At 39.6% G+C, this 18,353-nt stretch overlaps 1 protein-coding gene across 2 annotated transcripts in view; it reads left to right on the top strand.

Moving 5' to 3' along the window:
- The window catches only part of SFMBT1 (Scm like with four mbt domains 1), an 81,706-nt gene extending 64,401 nt beyond the window's left edge, over positions 1-17,305 (top strand). Inside the window, exons 12-21 of one of the 2 annotated variants that reach the window (XM_072876265.1) lie at positions 320-433; positions 1,854-1,896; positions 3,179-3,243; positions 4,713-4,852; positions 6,747-6,856; positions 8,575-8,750; positions 9,526-9,704; positions 9,899-10,144; positions 10,661-10,789; positions 11,688-17,305. In XM_072876265.1, coding sequence (XP_072732366.1) covers positions 320-433; positions 1,854-1,896; positions 3,179-3,243; positions 4,713-4,852; positions 6,747-6,856; positions 8,575-8,750; positions 9,526-9,704; positions 9,899-10,144; positions 10,661-10,789; positions 11,688-11,828 — 1,343 coding nt within the window. In that variant the 3' untranslated portion in view covers positions 11,829-17,305. The remainder of the gene's footprint in view (positions 1-319; positions 434-1,853; positions 1,897-3,178; positions 3,244-4,712; positions 4,853-6,746; positions 6,857-8,574; positions 8,751-9,525; positions 9,705-9,898; positions 10,145-10,660; positions 10,790-11,687) is intronic. The other variant, XM_072876266.1, reaches the window with a different exon arrangement.
- The last annotated feature ends 1,048 nt before the right edge of the window (positions 17,306-18,353 follow it).

The following is an 18,353-nucleotide window of genomic DNA, read 5'->3' on the forward strand; positions in this document are numbered from 1 at the left end:
GTAGAATAGGCCTATGTCAGCCATTCTCCATTATAATCCCATTTCTTGATTGGAAGTACACCAGCGTGCACTTAACTATGCACTGTGCATCTCTGCTAAACTGTGGATGGCAAATTCCCATCTCCAGCCTTTAGGAGGAAGCAAATGAGGTCAGGAAAGAATCTGGTCAATAAAAGGGGATGAATAAACAATTGATATTGTATTCCAGATATGCCATAAGTAAAATCAGCTTCACTGGCAAACATATAGCAAGCATTAACCAAATGAGGTTTTTCATTTTTATGAGTTGTTTCAATTTTTGCTTCTCTAAACTAAACAGGCTCCAAGAAGCCCGTCCCTGACTGTATAGTGAGCGTGGAATCAATGAATATATTTCCAGTGGGCTGGTGCGAGACGAATGGATATCAGCTCAGACCTCCTCGCAAAGCAATAGGTATCAGTTCTGTTCTATTTGCAGCGGTCAGCTGGGTTGATAGAGATGGCGAGACCTTCAAAGGCAGGCTACTGCAGAATTATTGCAGGCATCACTGAATTCGGAAACACTCACATGTACAGAGAATCCATGCCTTGTGCAACTGTTCCCCTGGCTGTTAGGTCCAGTTGGAATCCATACAACAACTCCAAAACAGGCAGTGTTGGCTTGAGACCCTTGCATGCTGTACGAGCACGTGGAAACCATCCATTAGTCACAATAAAGAAATCCGTATGTGTGTGTATGCACACACACCCATGCTATGCATATACTTTTGTCTGAGCTGTTCTTGCCATGTGTCTGACCCTGATACTGATTTTACACTTGCACTTGTGCAAGTAAAATTAATGCCATAACAAAACAGTGTTGAGTGTGTATACGTTTTACAGTTGAAATAAAGGGGACCAGCTTTCTAAATGGGCCAGAGGGTTATGATCCCTTAATGACAAAATGTGGAAAAGTAAATCCTACCTGTTTTAACTACACTAGTGTCTTCTCTCAACTGATTAGTGAGCTCTGTTTATTAAAGTTTAATGGGAGTTGGAGAAACTGAATAACTTCCTGAATGTTTATTAAGTAAGATATTAAAATTGTAAGATTGGAATGAGCTGTCATTTATTGCAAGTCAAAGCAAGAGAAACTAATCTGAGACATGTCTGCACTGCCAAGGACAGAAGTAGGGGGTGGGGGGGACCTAATTAGAGAAAAGATGCTTTAGAAAGAAAAAATCCAGGAGTTTGGGGACAAAGCCTGAAATTGCTGAAGAGGCACATATTGCATTACCTTGTTTAATAATAATACTTGATTGTGAAAGCCAGAATTAGCAAGTGGACCCATCACCTAGTTGACTTTCTTAGTTGCAACAGTGTTTTCCTCCATAGTAATCAGCTTAAGTCATATATGTTTCTGACCAGCTGATTTCATTCCGTTTCAACATTAAATGGTGTTGAAGTTCCCTGTGCCAGTAAAGTGGTGAGTTAGGCCTATGAACCTAATCTTTGGTTAGGTTTCAGCACCTTTGGATGCTGAAAAAGAAAGCAGATAGTTCCTTTTTGGCTGGTATTACAGGTAGTTTAGGGGCTATGATGCAAAGAAAGATGCACAAAAGGTGAGATTTCCTAGAAGACTGGGGATATGCATGCCTGATTTAATGAATTTTTAGTGAAAGTTGAAGTAAACCTTTTGGGTTACTTCAAATTACATGGGCCAGCATGTCTCTAGTGCAGATGGGTCAGCTATCTAACCTTGCGGTGACTTTGAACATGGATTCTTTTTGGCATATAACTTAGAGGAAATGAGTCTATTATATATATTGTACTAGAATTTTCATTCGTTTGCCTCCCATACTTTGCTGTTTATGTTTTCTTCTTCTTCCTTTCAGTAAACAAGCAGAAAAAAATTGCAGTAGTTCAACCAGAGAAACAGTAAGTGACAGGTTTTTTGCTTTTATTTTTTGTTGGGGTTTGGGGTTTTTTTCTTTTTCTAATTGGTAAATCATGTTGTCTTAGGGGAGATTTAGCTTTACAGAAGTGCTACACTGAGGGTTGAGAGATTCCACAATCCATTTATCTTAATGGTGGTAGTTCTGCTGATGTTGAAAAAGACCTCTTGCACTGCTATAGTAGGAGATAGAAAGCATGGAATTTGTTTTTTAACAATGCTAGTGCAACTCAGCTGAATTATTGAAGAAGTCAAGTCATTGAAGTTCTGGGGTTGAAATTGTTAAATTTCATTTTTCATTTTTAAAAGATTGCATTATCTGTGAGTACTGGAGTGCATTTAGGAAAAACTAGCCTGACCTTAAGACGGTGTTCGTAAGTTTGTGCTTGAGCCTTTTTTTTAATGGTGATTAATAGGGAAAATTACTGGATTCCCTTTTGGTTGTATTCCCTTCTTCAATAATACAGTTTCTGTAATGTAAACATGCTTAGAAGATGTGGCTGCCTTAACATGTAGCTGTGATTTTGCACAGCTGATCGGAAAATTTGGCTTTAGTGTGAGCACTGTCATTTAGTAGATTAACTTCTAATAGTTCCTTCCCAGATTAAATTTGGCCCAGACTAACCAAAAAGGAGAGTTCTGCTAATATCTACAATTTGTCTATAAACTCTGTGTCATGCATATGAAAATCCTTCATATGAGCCTGCTCAAAAATGCTCAGTAGAATGCCTGACAGTTGGTTTTATTGACTCTTACAGCTTTACAAACACCAGATCTGTCAGTAGTCCTGCCAATGTTTTCATTGCTCCTAAAATACTGAGCAGACTGTTCTTCCACGTTTTGTAATTGAAATTCTTACCAGAGTACTTGAGTCATTTTGGTTGTATTTTGTTTAAAATCCATCTTTTTCAAAATGCATAAGGTAAGACTGTACGCTTGCCTTGTGCCATGAAATGTGAAATGAAGTTAAAGGGAGGCAGAAAATGTAGACTGTTGTCAGTAGCTTTGTGTAGTGTGTTTATCAGCATGGTAGCCCATACACCTCAAGCAAGGACGGATTGCTGCTAGCTGTAGCAGTACAGTAGTCCTTTCCAAATTGAATTTGATAGTTCTTGCATGTTGTTATTGTGAAACAGGGGAGGTATAAAAAGCAGATTAATAAGGCTGGACCTGGAGAAAAAAAAATTAAATGGTTGGTTTTAGTAACTGAGAGGTGACTATCCTTACCATCTGTCCCTTTTCCCAATCTTCTTCTTTTCATTTCAGAATTTTGTCTTCAAGGACAGTTCATGATGGACTAAAGAACCAGGAACTGAACTCTTCTGACTCAGGTATTGATCAGAGAGGGCGGGCTAACAAAGACAAAATCCTGTAACAGTTCAGCTGCCTCATCATTCAGCTGCTCAACACTCTTCTGTTCGGAGAGGGGAGAGGAGGAAAGGGTTTGAAGATTTTCATCCCTTGATGATTTGTTGAACTTTAAAAAAAGAATGAAACAAACAAAAACCTACAGTTACTTGTGCCCTGCAATTGACATGTGCATTAAACCTGGAAATTAGATTTTTACACCAGAACATCCCCCCCGAGCAGAGGATATGTGGAGCCAAATGTGTACTGTGACCTATGCAAATGATTTTTTTATTGTCACCTGTTATGTTTAATAATGTTGGGAGAAACATAACAGGCACGCTGCATCTGTGCTCGTGAGTTGTTAGATTCTAGCTTTGGGAAGCAGGTTTGTCTGTTTTTTATGATAACTTCATCATCATGATAAACAAAAGCAATTCAAACAGTAAACTGCTTTGTGTGCCAGATGGCGAAATCTAATAATTTTCTAAACTGTTGCAAGAATGAATATGATGAATAAGTACATCTGCTGGTGAAACAGTCATATGGATCTATCTGTTTGGCAACAAAATGCCTCTTCTGCTGTTTCCTGTACAGTGAAATGCACATCTGAAGCTGCACCAAATGCAAGCTTTATAGAAATGATTCGTGCTTACTTAGCATTTTAATTAGCTTTTAATAGAATCATAAGGTAAATTGGACTTCATTTATTTATCTGCCAGTTACCAACTACTGAATTTAAGATCTTTAAGTGATAGTGTTGCTCAATCAAGAAAAACTACTACACTGCTAGGGTAAAACAATTTTGTATTTATACATAAGTATCTTGCAATACATATTTTACATAACTTTAATTTTGAGCAGCGTTGAACTGTTTAATAGGTTTAGAAAACTTGATGTCACTTCATCAAAGGTCGCTTCATCAGTTGCTGCATCTTTTGTTTGCTGAATGAGGGAAAAGAGTCTAAAAATGCAAAGCAATGTGATATTGCAGTTTAGGATAAACAGGGGAGAATAACTTTGCCAGCTTCTCTGGTGGCAGAAGTTTGAGGGAGAGATAGTTACTTGACTGGAAAATTTATCCATAATTGCTGTGTAGGAAGTGCTTTTCCTACCAAAAAGTTGGGATTGTCGTCTTCTTGCCTGTTCTCACTGGTGCAATACCATGAAGCATCAGACTAGGCAGGAAGAAATGCTGCTTTTCTGATAAATGACCAACTTTATTTCCTATAGTTTGACAATTTGCAAGCATGTGTGTGAAGTATGAAAAATATTTTGGCAACATCAAATAACTAGTGCTGTCATTGCAAATGTGACACTGAAATTCATGTCATTCAAGACTTTTTTTCCCCTTGTTTTTTACAGCAGGCAAAATATTATGTATTGCAAGAAATCATTCTTTGCTGGGGAGGTTGTAGCATGTGATTGAAATCTTTGCTTTCTCGTTTCTCAGTGGTAATTAATGGAAAGTACTGCTGCCCAAAGATCTACTTCAACCACCGGTGCTTCTCAGGGCCTTACCTTAACAAAGGCAGGATTGCAGAGCTTCCTCAGTCTGTGGGACCTGGGAACTGTGTTCTTGTTCTGAAAGAGGTGAGGTGGTTGTACATAGTGAACCTGTATATAGCAGTGTATCATAAATGCTAGAGTGTCTCTCTAATTAGAGATGGATAATCAATAAATTGAATTGATAATGAGTAAAGAGTGGGTTTTGTATAAAACCAATTGTAAATCATGGACTGTTTTATGAATGGCTGGAAAGAGTAAAAGCATCTTATTTATCTGAGTTACAGGCAGCCTTCTACTGCTAAACTTTATTTTAGGTTAAAACAGAGTAACATGTAATTACCACAATTGAAGGAGTTAGTATCTTTTTATAGCTGTAGTAAATGCTTAAATTTTAATTAACAGAATTTAGCTTCAGGTAATCCCAAAATTCCTTTACAGTTTGCACAGTTGATGTTAAAACAGGAAATACAGATTTTCTTAGTAGAAATGGCAAACTATTTTTGGAAATTGGAAAATTAAAAGAATTCTCTGTGTTTTATAAGTCAGATATGATTTGCAAAGATCAGATGAAATTGTGGTTTTGCTTTCTAACGTAACTGAGGGAAGGGAAGAGGGAGGAAGAGGCCATTCTTTAATGCCAGAGAGCCTCTTCTCCAGAACATGTTTCACAGCAAATTTATAGATACTTTAGTGCAATAATTATTTTTCTGAAATCTTCAAAAAGGTCATGTTGGGTGGTTATTATCTGACCTGAGAGGCTGCAAGTTTCCCAAGGCATAACGATATGTGCACACTTGAGTTCTCATGAAGCAATCACTTTAAATGCAGGAATTGGCTCAATGTCTCTGGAATTTTTACCTTGCCTACCACATATCATAACTGGGAGAGACCTTAAGAAAGACTTTCTGGCAGACATGCTGTAAAACAAGAGTCCAGTGGACAAGAGTCAAGCTGATTATTGAAAAAGTTCCATTTTTGCATACAGAAAAGTACCCCATCCTTTCTGCAAGTTTCAGTACTCTGATGTAAGCACTCCGAAAGAGCAAGTGTGAAATTCTGTGGCAGCTTCATTTAACCTTGAAGGTTTAACCTGCTTCACTGCCTGAAAGCATAAAGTATGCACAAATCCTGCTGAGGTACCGATGCTGAGTGTTGCTAAAAGTTCAACCAATATGCTTAGTTGTATTCATTTCAATTATGACTCTTGCTCAATGTATGAATCCTAGAGTGAGTTTGGTACTTGCATTATATTTAATACTCTTCTTTTGAACTATAGACCTCTGGACTGCTGCATTAGTAGGACTAAAGCTGTGAATTTGTTACGTCAAGGTTCTCATGCACCCAATTTGGGAATAATTTGGAATAAGCACATACTGAAAATAAGAAATACAGTTTGAATGCACACTTTGTACTATCCCCCACTAACTTCAGGCTATTCACAACTTTGAGTTACTTTACAGCACCAGAGAAATTCTCATTGTATTATAGTACAGGCCTTATCATGGTTCATGAAAGCAAAACAGAGGAGAGCTTAAGATTCTGCAGGATGATTTTGTAGCAAGTAGTGGGTTGGCAGGCAGCAAAATCCTGCAGCATTTTTTGGCACATCTTCACATGTCAAACAATCTCTAAGATAATCACTCAGATTTACCCAAGGTTATGCAAGTTTTGTGGTATTCAGCCCCGGGCTTTAATTTAGTGACGTGTAATTCAAGGGCAATGACTTGGAAATTGCTAGATACACTCGTGACTCTGCAGACAAATTATGAAGGTTTGGCAAGGCCCAAAGTGTCGACTGCTCTCAGTTTTCATTTTGGCAGTATCGGGAGGTATCTGTCATCCTGCTGTGAATGAGTGCTTTGATGCTAGAAAATTTGGATGAATAGAAGTAATTTCCTATTCTACCCTGGCACTTTAAAACAGATGTATTGTACAAATAACTTAAACATGTTTTCTCCTCTTCCCTCCCTCACTGTAGGTTCTCACTTTATTGATCAATGCAGCTTACAAACCTAGTCGTGTCCTGCGAGAACTGCAGTTGGATGAAGAGGCTGCATGGCATGGGCATGGAGAGACCCTAAAAGCCAAGTAAATTCTTGTCGTGTTCCCTGTTTAGTTGATCCCAATAGCAACGTTCTCTGCAGTCTATGCTTTAACTTCTCACATTTCAGACAAGGAAAAATTGCTTATAGCATATCAAGATGCTGACAGCCATTAAACTTCCAAATCTTTATAAACTTCTTTATGAATGTCTGGTGAAGTGCATCTGATTTCAGTGCTCCTTTATGCCAGGTGTGCTCTGCTATGGGCATGTAAGCAGCTAGTGGTGAAGAATGGTGTGGTACTAGTACAACACAGCATATGCACTGGTACAACATAGCATATACACTGCAGGTGAGGTTTAAGGTAATTTAATTCACCTGAAGATAACTGTCAGTATTTTAAAGCAGAAGCACATCTGCTTAGGAATCTTCTCAGATTTCCATGGCACTTCCACACAAATTTCTCAGTGGAAGAAGATTCCTCTGAATTTATGTTATAGCAGTGCTCTGAAATGGCCTGGCATGGAAGTCTTTCTACAACAGCCTACCCTAAAGCGCTCCATACTTTTCCTGCTGAGCTATTTGGGTTGAAGCTTCTTTGCAAGATTATTTTGTGGCTAGGAAAAAAGCAGTGATCATATTTACATATATTTGATAAATCCAGATACTCCTTTATAGTCTAGTGATGGTCTTGTAATTAGGTCGCTGTGTGTACTAGAGATTAGATTTTCCCAATGTGCCATAGCACACTTTCCCACATAGTTTTGAACATGTCAGTAATTCTTTTGTTGGATCAGTTTCATATGTAAAAAGACACCTTTCTATGTATTGAGGGATTGCTCTGGATTTGGACAATAGGAAGATCAAGTGAAAGGTTAATGTAAATAGAAGATGTAGCTGAAGAATAGAGAAAAAAAAATTGTTTGGTTTCACTGAAGTTGCTGTGTGCTTTCTTTTATCACAGTAGTGACACCAGGCATATCTGGACTATGATGATATAGCTCTTTCTTTCAGTGCATTAACTAGATACTTGCAGGCCTGAGACATCCCTAATAGATATCAGCACGTGCCAGTAGCTGTGCTGCGAGAACAGAGCAGAAATGATGAATGACTCTGGCAGATATTTCACCGTGTGGCTCTGTCAGTGTCATGGCAAGGCTGATGAACAAAAAGAAATCTTTTCTTAATTTAAATCAAACAGGAGCAATATGTGGAGTCATGGCAAGTGACTGTCCTGATGAATTGTTTAGCAATTAGATGAGAGCTGATTGGAAATGTGACAGCAGTTCATTTGTTTGCCATAGTATGTGCATAGACTGGCTCACTAGAAGCTGACTGCTGTTACCTTTATTAGCTGAATTGGTGCACTCTGTCTTGGGTTTAGGGACCAGCTGTCTACATCACAGCGGACACTTCTGCAGTGCCATAAAAACAAAGAACAAACCATCTGTGAACAAAGAAAACAAAACATCTAAACTCTGGGATGGTCCTCTCAGATGGTATTTTATAGTCGCTGTCAGGGCAGCGTTGCTGTGTTTGGTACTGCAGGCATCTCTCTGGTGCTGGCTTTGTTTCTTTGCTTGAGGATCTGTCATGAGAGGCAGGACTACCTGTTTCCTGGGCTCGTCCATTCTTAAAGTTCCTCATTGCTCAGGCTTTCCCTGAGTTTGATCTCAAAGCAATATTCTTGTACACCTCTCAATGAAGTACTTTTATGCTGGTAATTAGAGGATTCCTGAATTATGATGATATTTTCAATGCTAGGTACAAAGGGAAGAGCTACCGTGCAACTGTGGAAGTTGTGAGGACGGCAGATCGGGTGGCAGATTTCTGTAGAAAAACATGCATCAAGCTGGAATGTTGTCCAAACCTCTTTGGCCCTCAGATGGTTCTGGATAAGTGTTCAGAGAACTGCTCTGTCCTGACAAAGACTAAATACAGTGAGTAGGCCGCTGATCTCAAACCGAGGTGGGGCTTGGGGTGTTATATTTTGGTTTTCTTCTGGCTTTGGCTCCAGCAGGAATCCAAAATGCATTGCTTTGTTTACACAAGGAGCAGCTCAAGCACTACATACACAGGCCTACAAAATATCCATGTGCCAGTGTGTAGGGGAGAAAAAATTAATTCTATATTAAGTGGTAGAAGCATGGCTTAACTTTTTGTTGTGTGCTTAAAGCTTTATCATCTTAAGACAACTTTTGGGACAAGAACTGACTCTAATACTGTAATTTAAGTGGCATTGTAATTGCTTTTACCAATTTGTTGTGGAACAAAATAAACACCTTCAAGCTCTTTTCTTAGCTTTTTGGGGTTTTAGGTTTTTAGGGTTTTTTAAACTAACTTTAACCATCTGACACTGTGAGACCAAACAGTGCATTGAGGCCATGTTTAAAAACTACAAAACATGACAAAAAGCGCCATTAAATTGGACGAGTCTGTGGCTGATGATTTTGGTATAAAATCTGATCATTCGGGGCTTCTCAGAGATAGAGGAAGGAAATCTTCATAGGGCAAATAAAATTGATGAGTAACTCTTCTTCCTTAAACCAAATTGAAGAGGAAAATATAGACATAATAATTTTGAAGTTTTGCAGAATTGGGATTTCTATTGGGAAATGTCCTTCTACTGATTTTCCAGTCCTGATGATGGACAAACTTAACTAGTGACATTGAAGGTGCATTTCAACATGGTGCTCCTTTCTTCTGTCCTGGTAGCACACTATTATGGAAAGCGGAAAAACAAGCGGATAGGTAGGCCTCCGGGTGGCCACAGTAATCTGGAAGTAGCCATGAAGAAACCAAATAAAAGACGGAAGAGACGAAAACATTTTTTTGTTCATAAGAAAAAACGTTCTTCTACTTCAGTGGATAACACTCCAGCTGGATCTCCCCAGGTATGAGACTGCCAACAACTTTAATAAATACGGTATGTGATCTTCAACTAGCTACATTTGAAGCACCAGACTGTTAGTTTCTTGTAACCTCAGGTTACAGCTGAAAAAAGGGTGGCAAATGTAGCTTTTGTCCCAAACTTCCCATTTTTTTTATTTCATCACTTGTGGTTTTTTTTTTCCCCCTACCTCTTCAGGGCAGTGGGGGAGAAGAGGAGGATGACCAGGATGAGATAGATGAAGAATCTCTGACTGAGGATAGTACCTCAGAGCACCAAGACGAATTGCTTGAGGAATCAGAGGTATCAGAGAAGAAATCGCTGTCCTCCTCTCCTACACAGAGTGAACTGTCTCATTCCCTGGCTCAGGACAGAGACAAGCGGAAGAGGAAGCTCAGGACCTTTTCCTTTTCTGATGATGAAAATAAACCTCCTTCGCCAAAGGTAACTTCGAATGTAGATTTGCGTTCTAGCTTGCTCGCTGTTGGGCAAGCACAAATATCTCGGGAGTATTAAGCATCATACATGTGTTCTCATAAAATACTCTGTTACCCCATAAAGGGCATTGTGAATACACTACAGAATAATTAAAAATCATTATTTTTATTACAGTTGTATTACAGGACTGTAATAAAGATTAAACAGAAAGCTGTAGACAGAACGGTGAACTTTCCATTTCCCAGCTTTTAGCGCTCCTCTTGGTTCAACCTGAGCAGTGATGTTGTGTTGACCAAATCCTGGTTTTATATCCCTGCTTACTGGCTATAGCATCGTTATAGCCACTCTCAGCTCAGTGCTATTCTGCACATCTCTGCTAACCAAGAAACCTCTACAGTTTGAGCTCTCATTAGAGCTTTATTTGGCAGCTGAATGTTTGAGTGTGGGGGAGTAGAGGGGAGTGTTGGTCCATTGCATATATAACATTTTGGGAATTCTTTTTGTGCTGGGTGGCTTGTCTAGGACATAAAGATGGAAGTTGCTGAAAAGCTGCAGCTGGACAGTAACCCTCTGGAATGGAGCGTGGCTGATGTTGTACGATTCCTCAAATCCACTGACTGTGCACCACTGGCAAGAATTTTCCTTGATCAGGTATGATTTTCTGTCTGTTAAAATGTTGAATCTGTTACTTTGCTTCTTATCCTCTAATGAATCACAAAAAGAAGCTAGTTTAAATTTTATAACAGGATTTTGAGGAAACAAATGCATGCACAACCTTCTGCAGTTTGGGAGGGGTCGGTTAAGGGAATGGCCAGAATTTTTCAGGTTTCTTAGTACTCAGTGGAGGATGTTTTGGTCTGTGGGGCATCTGAATCCCAAAACTATAGAGAATGCCTACAACCAAGCAGCATGAAGGCAAGAGCTGTTCTAGGAGATACAGTTTTGCCACTTGTGTTGACTTTTCCAAATGATAAATGTTTTCCATTCTGCAGACTAACTGCAGGTATCAGAGTGGTGTACAGCTGCACAACAGGTGAACGTATTTGTCCTACTTCAACACAACTAGAGTGCAAACATGGGTCACATTAACATTGTTCTTGCATCTTGGTTAAAATTTGCCATAAAAAACATCATCTATCAAAACTGTAGTAGTGGAACTGGTGATGAGTATGATTTATGATAGGTGTTCCAGAAGATGTACTTTTCCTTGTAGAACCTCTGTTTCTTTAGAAGAATGCAGAGGTTAGGTAAAGTGCACTGCACTTTCTTGGTTTCTGTTATTAGATTTATTTTTTAAAAATAGCATCTCATGAGGTTCTGTCCCTTAGCCAGTGAATTTGAGCTGACATTTTAAGAAAGGAGTTAATTTGTTGAGAGAGAGAGAGGTTTTTTGTTTGGGTTTTTGGGTTTTTTTTAAGCTGCCTGGAGTAGCATGAAAGAAATGTCTAATTCACAAACGGTCGTGAGTCTGAAATTACAGCAAGTCAAAGCCGAAGGAGCAGGGAAAATAAAAATGCAAAGTCACTATGGAGTTTTTGTCTTCTGACAGGAAATCGATGGCCAGGCACTGCTGCTGCTGACCCTGCCCACCGTTCAGGAGTGTATGGACTTGAAGCTTGGGCCAGCTATTAAACTTTGCCATCACATTGAGAGGGTCAAACTTGCCTTTTACCAGCAGTTTGCTAACTGAGGAGCAGCCAAGTTGAAGTGGACCTTTGAAGCACAACTACAAAAACATGCTCCTCCTCTCTAGCAAGGAAAGCCAAATGAAGTTAAACTGGGGCCCTGGTGACCTAAGAGCATCTGTCAGCCTCAGTTTTTCACTTTGAAAAAAGGAAGACAACATCTGGAGCAAAATGCCAATGCAAACACAGGGGCTACTCTACCAGCTGCCAGCTCGGGAACACAATAGTCTCTTGCTCTATGGTTCCCTTTTTTTAATGTATTTTTTAATGATTACAGAAAAGTCTCCTCTGGTGGGAAATGACATTTCAATAGTTCTGTTGGCACGGAACTTTAAAAGGAGAAACGGATCCTGTTTACGTTAGCATGTAGGCTGCCAGAAATAACCTTTCTCTGTTCCTGATGATTCACAGAATCCCCTTCCCTCCCTGTGGACGAACACTTGCTTTACCACAGCACTGGCTTTGGAATGTGCTCTTTGCACATTCACGTGTTAATGTTGAGTTTTTTAATGAATTTGTTCATCGTTAGGACAACAACGTGGCCACAGGGTTCTGAATGTGTAGTATAGCGAGACTGTGGTTCCTTTGGGGTTTTTTTGTTTATTTTGGGCTTTTGTTTCATTATTGTTGGGTTTTTGTTTTGTTTTGTTTTTACTACCTCTGTAGCCTGAACAGTAGAAGTGATGAACTGAAAAGGGAGGGAACTACTTCTGGACAAATCATCTGTAGCTGCACAGCAGCCTCTCTTCTGTAGGCATGCCAGGAGTACAAACTAGTATCAGCAGACAGAGCTTCTGTTCCAAAGCTTTAGCTGAAACCTGTGTAGGCTTAACCTGGATGTTACCTTTTTCTCGGATGTCAGAAAACTTAATTATTTTGCACTTCTCTTAGAGACAGGCTGTAGGAAAAAAAGAAGGAAAGAGGAAGTGCCTCTGCATTTTCTATATTTCAGTTGTCAGATTTTTTTGTGTGTGTGTGTGAAGTTATTTCCTTTTTCTTATAGCAAACAATGGGGTCATGTACACAGAGCCTGTCAGCAGACTTTTGCTTTGCTACCTGAACATCTTTTTAGAGAATAAACTAAGAAAACTGCAATCAATAGAGGACTGCAACTTAGCTCTGCCAGTGTTTGCATACTGGAAACTGGTATGAGCATGACTTTGTATTTTTAACTATTTACAGCTGCTCAGGATCTGACTTGGTGAAAATGTGGGGGGTTGGGAAGGGGTTTGTGTGCTTTTTTTAGAGAAAAGGAAAAGGACAAGAGGGACATCTAGTTCCATCAGTAGAACCACAGTAGGACAAACTGCTGATTTTAATTTTCCAGGGTAATAAAACCCAATCAGCCACTTGCTGTAGACCTGTGCTTTACACTTCAAGTAACAGGGCTTACCTTACTTTCCATTCAAGATGCGGGAAACTTGCATCAGGCTCAAGATCTGCATCAAATAAGCATTAGGTTTCAGACGGCCTGCATTCATTCACTCTGCCTGTTCTCAGAGCATTTGGAGGAGCGCAGGCAGGAGCTTTATGTGTACAGCCCTAGTTCTTTATCTGCTATTCAAATACATTTTTGCAGAAAGCCCCTGGCATACTAAGGCATTTGAGGTAGGAAGGTGCTCACTGCAGGAATTTGTTTAGGAAAGATGCATTTGCTGGTTTCTGATAAACACTGGTTACTCTGGTCAAATGGATTGATTCAAGTGTCTCTTAGGCCTAACGTGATCGGTTATTCTGATGCTGTGAGCTGTAGGATTCGGTGAGGAGGTCGTCTGTAAACTAAGAGCTGAGTTTGCACAATCTTTGTGTCTATATCTGCCACATAGGTGTTGGGCTGAAGGATTCAGCGAGGAGGTCGTCCATAAACTGAGCTGAGTTTGCACAATCTGTGTGTCTGTACCTGCCACATAGGTGTTGAGGGGGAGCAACCTCCAATGAAAACTGTTTAGAGTAAGCAAAGCTAAATAACTGGGGTTTATTTCTTTTGCCTCTTAGAATAACTGCCTAGTCAAGGCAGAACTATTTACAGAAGTGCTAAAATCAGATATTTTTTTTTTCCATTCCAGAATCAAAATGTAAATGTCAGACAGACTGTTTACTAGCTGAGTATTCTTAAGGAAGGGAGGGCAGTGTGTAGCTAGGACAATTTTTTCTCCCAAGTTGTAAGCAAAGTCTGAAAACATAATTAAACTGAAATCAAAGTGCCCCTTCTTCCTCACACCAGATACGTGGCCAATAAATGGACGTTTTGGCTCTTCATGTTGTGCTTAGGTCATCTGCCTGTACTCCAGTCCCTTAGGACAAGCTCAGTGATAAGCCATTAGGCCTGAAAAAAATTTTTAAAAGAAACATTGCTGCTTTGCTGTCAGCATCTTGTCTTGAGAAATTTGACCAGCAGAGAACTTCCAGGCTGGAAGATGATGCTTTTGGATCATATTTGTCATTCTTCAGGGTTTCCAGAATTCTGTTGCACTGATGCCCAGCAGAATTGACCTGCATAGCCAAGAGATGTTGCTTCCACTTGTCCCCATGGACAGATAGATGTCTTTTTAAGTAGTTGTCAGGAGAGAACAGAGCTTAAAGGGTAATTTAGTGAACCTGTTAACACTGCGCCTAGGGTTTTAAATACAAATGTCATACTTCTTTTTCTCAGTAAATAAAGCAGTCAGCAGTTTCAGAGGTTAGTGGGATACTTACTGGTCACCTTTGGCATGTTTTATAGGCTGGGTTTTTCTGCCTTGTTTTGGGAGGCACTGACAGTCTGGTCCCAATGGGATCTATTTTTGTTGAGATTTTCAAAAGGGATGTTTTCATTATTTGTGAAATGTTTTTATGCTGCACACGGGTACTGTACACTCTGTTTCCTGGAAAAAATGCACTCTGTTTTATTGCTGGATTTAAAAGGGATAATTGGGGCTTTATCTTGATGGATGGTGTTTCTACTTGACTCTGTTTCAAGTTCCTCTTTCTCTATGCGTGGCAGAGAGTGCAACTGCACTTGTATTTGTTCATCTTATTCCAACATGACTTGAAATCAGCTGACATGCTGCTTTAGTTGCTCTGTGTCTTCAGAACTGGATTTTGGGTAGCCGATGGCTGAATCTTGGCTTTGGGTGATACCAATGTTTCACCAGCAGGAGTTGCTGGGACTGCAGTGATCTAGGCTTCAGGGATTTGTGCTGTCCTCTACCACATCCATTCACCATAAGATAAGACAAAGCTGGAGTCCAGGAGAAAGGCGGTGGTGTCTTGCACAAATGTCTTCAGTACAAGAAAACGAGCCCTCCATTGGGCCTCGTGTTCTGTTTGTGTGGATGGTAAAAGGAGATTTCCCTTGGCTGACCCACTGAGGATTTGTATTCTTCCTTGTCTTATTTTCATATGCATTGTACAGTCTTGGTTTTGCACATCATAGCTTTAGAAACCTGGTGGTGCCTCCGTATGGCACTCGTACTGTGCTAAGTTTAGCCTTGTCAGGCAGAAAGATTTTGTTGAGTTACTACAGTGTGCTTTCTGCACCAACACAAGGAGTCCATAATAAAGAAGTATTTGACCTCCAAAAATGTCATGGAAGGTTAATGTGGTAGAATTATCCCCCAAAGCATGAGCAGCTTGCAGTCCATCCTAAACTGAAAGCAATCCTTCCAGAAGAAGAGAGGTACAGCACTGATTTTGGTGAATGAAGACTACTTTTTTCTAACGCTAAACATTTCTGAAAGTTGCTCTTTGAGGAATGAAATAAAAGGCAGATTCATTTGTGTGTTGTATAGAACTCCAGGAGTGTTTGCAGTCTCTCCTGGGATTAATGGAAACAGTACATACAGAGTTCGGGAGTGGTTGTTAAGATTACTTTCTCTTGTCACAACTTTCAGCAGTATTTTGTTGTTGTTTTAGGATTTGCTAGTGTTTATTCTTGATTCCAATGATGCTTTAAAGGAGGGAAGGAGTATTTAGCTGCTAGGTCCACAGAAGTGTAAATATATTTACAGTTGATTGGACTGAGCACTCCATTCTTCTGTATAAAGTACAAAGACTTGGTACGTTATTAGCAAAAGGCAAAGTGGCTTGCGAGATTTTTTGAGTGTAATGGAATAGGCTTCAAAACTGTCAAGCTCAAATTGGAAACTGGATACCTTTGGACCAAATCTGTTGTTAGAGGAGAAGTTACTGGATGAAGTAGCCTTACCAGAAAGCCAAAAATACGATGATCCTATACAAAGTTACTCCTTAACCTGTCCTGCACATAGTGGCAGACTGGTTACTGCCTACTGTGAGCTCAAATTACCTAAAAGTAACAAAGCACAAAGACATAGGCTCTGTCAGGAGACTTCAAATGTTGGCTGAAGGCTCCATTTTAAAGGGATTGTGTGCTGAACCCACATTTCAGAGTGCTGCCAACCTTCCCCAAACATGCATGTAGCCTTGTTTTCAAAGGCAGCCTTTTGGGTGAAGGATTAGAATGGGACTTGGGAACACCAGATACAACAAGCCTCTTTTATTGTTATGTGTTTTTCTAAAAAAAAAAAAAAAAAATAATAATCTGTATGAAATATAGCAAAAATGAGTTAAGGTTATTGACACTTTGTCTCCATGGTCATTTCTAGCTTCCTCAACGTCGCATCTGTTGTTCTGAAATGCACCAGACATATAAATGGACTTTTTGATGAGAAGACAAAGTTATTCTGTAAGGTGCAAAGCCAGCAGTGTTTGGCTTAGCTTTAAGCCGTGGAAGCGAGCAGGTCTTGCGCTGACAAAATTCAGAGGCAGTAGGTCTAACTGACTTAGCACAAACATGGGCACAGAGCCTGTGGAAGTCCTCTGGCCTTGCACAGTTCAAGAGGAACAGGCCTTCTGCTTGAGACACGGGGACGGCTCGCTCAAGTTGTGTGAATGAACAATGAAGTCTGGGCACAAATGAATTCTTGCCCACTCTGGAAGTTGTTGAGCACCAGTTTCCAAGAAACCTCGTGGAAAAAAAAAATTCTGGAGGTGTCATGTTTCTCCTCTCCTCTTTCATTTCTTTCTTGGTTTTTATTTCTGTTTAAAATAAATTTTAAATAATCTTTGTAGACAATCAGAGGTCTTCTAGGAGACTCTACCCTAAAGGGTACCAGCTCTCCACCTGTGGGCCTCTTTCTTATACTAACTCATTGGAACTGATGCACTTTTCCTGTATTTTGCCTTTTTTAATTAGCTGCTTGTTCTTAAACAAAGATTTAAATGCATATTGTGTTGTGTCCCTTCTGCTTGTTGTTTTATCTTTCTTTTAACTTTTAAATATATATATATATATATATATATGCAGTGAGACTGAAGTACTACATGGAAGAGAAACATGCACAAGAAAATATGCCTATTAAGTCCCACCATTGTTTGAGCAGGTGTAACAATTTAATCAGAGGATTTTTTTAATAATATTTTGGATGGATATTTTGCTTTTTTTGTCTGTAAATAGTGTACATAAGTTTGTGGTATATGACAGTTTTAAGTGGTTGTAAGAAAATTAAAAAAGATACTTAAAATGTTACTGATGGCGTTGGTGTTAATATAATGACAAATACTGCTGCTTACCATGAGCGATTTTTCCATCTTAAAAAAGTGTGGGGAAAACTGTATAGCATGTTCCATTACTTGCATAAAAAGTAAATGCAGACCATGTAAATACCACTTGCACGAGCTTCATGTTAAGAGCTTGATTGGGTTGTATACTGTTCCCTCAAATGCAGGAATCCTATTTGTCTAAGCCTTCTTCTAAGGTAACAGATTCTGTGTTTCACAGGATGCTGAGGCTAATATACAGGAGCTGAGGATGGAACCTACAAATCGGGGTAATTTTCTTTTATTGCTTTGAGCATAAGGAGCTGCTTGGTACAATCCGAAGGAAACCCTGCAGATGCTGCTGCTCCTTCTGGATGGTTTTGTAAAAGTTTACACTATCCCATCAAGTCAAAATTTTAAAAAGAGCTGGCTTTGCTTTCTCTGAATAACATGAAGGTCCACAGGATGTTTCAGAAGCGGGTCAGCCTTGCAAAGTTCTTGTTTCCTTACTTGGCATTCCAACAGACTGTAGTCGTGTGCTCCTTGGCACTTGTTTCTTGGCTGTGCTTCAGTTGTCTTGAGCTGATTTTCTACTGGGTGCAGAAAATGCATAGGAGTGGGATGAAACTGATTTGCTTAACAGTGTCTTTAAACATCTATAAATATGTAGGATTTAAGGTAAATCTTTTACTTGCCTTTACAGACCACTGTCTGAAGGCTTGTGAATAGCACATATCAGGAGGCAGTGTCTTGTTGTCTGCCACAGGTTTCAGAAGGGCTTATAGGAGTCATGAGGAGCTGAAAACCCTTGAAGAGGTATTTTTGGGGAACGATCTATTTTAAAGCATGGAATATGGAGTAACAGAAGGCATAAGCCCTTCAAGTTATGTTTCCAGATTCATGTCTGAAACATAAATTTTGTGTGTAAAAGCATTCGGTAGATCTTCAACCAGTATAAGTGTTCAGGTCAGGTATGTGTGGAATGTCTAACG

Source organism: Ciconia boyciana, chromosome 11, assembly GCF_034638445.1.
Source record: "Ciconia boyciana chromosome 11, ASM3463844v1, whole genome shotgun sequence".
Classification (NCBI taxonomy): Eukaryota; Metazoa; Chordata; class Aves; order Ciconiiformes; family Ciconiidae; genus Ciconia; species Ciconia boyciana.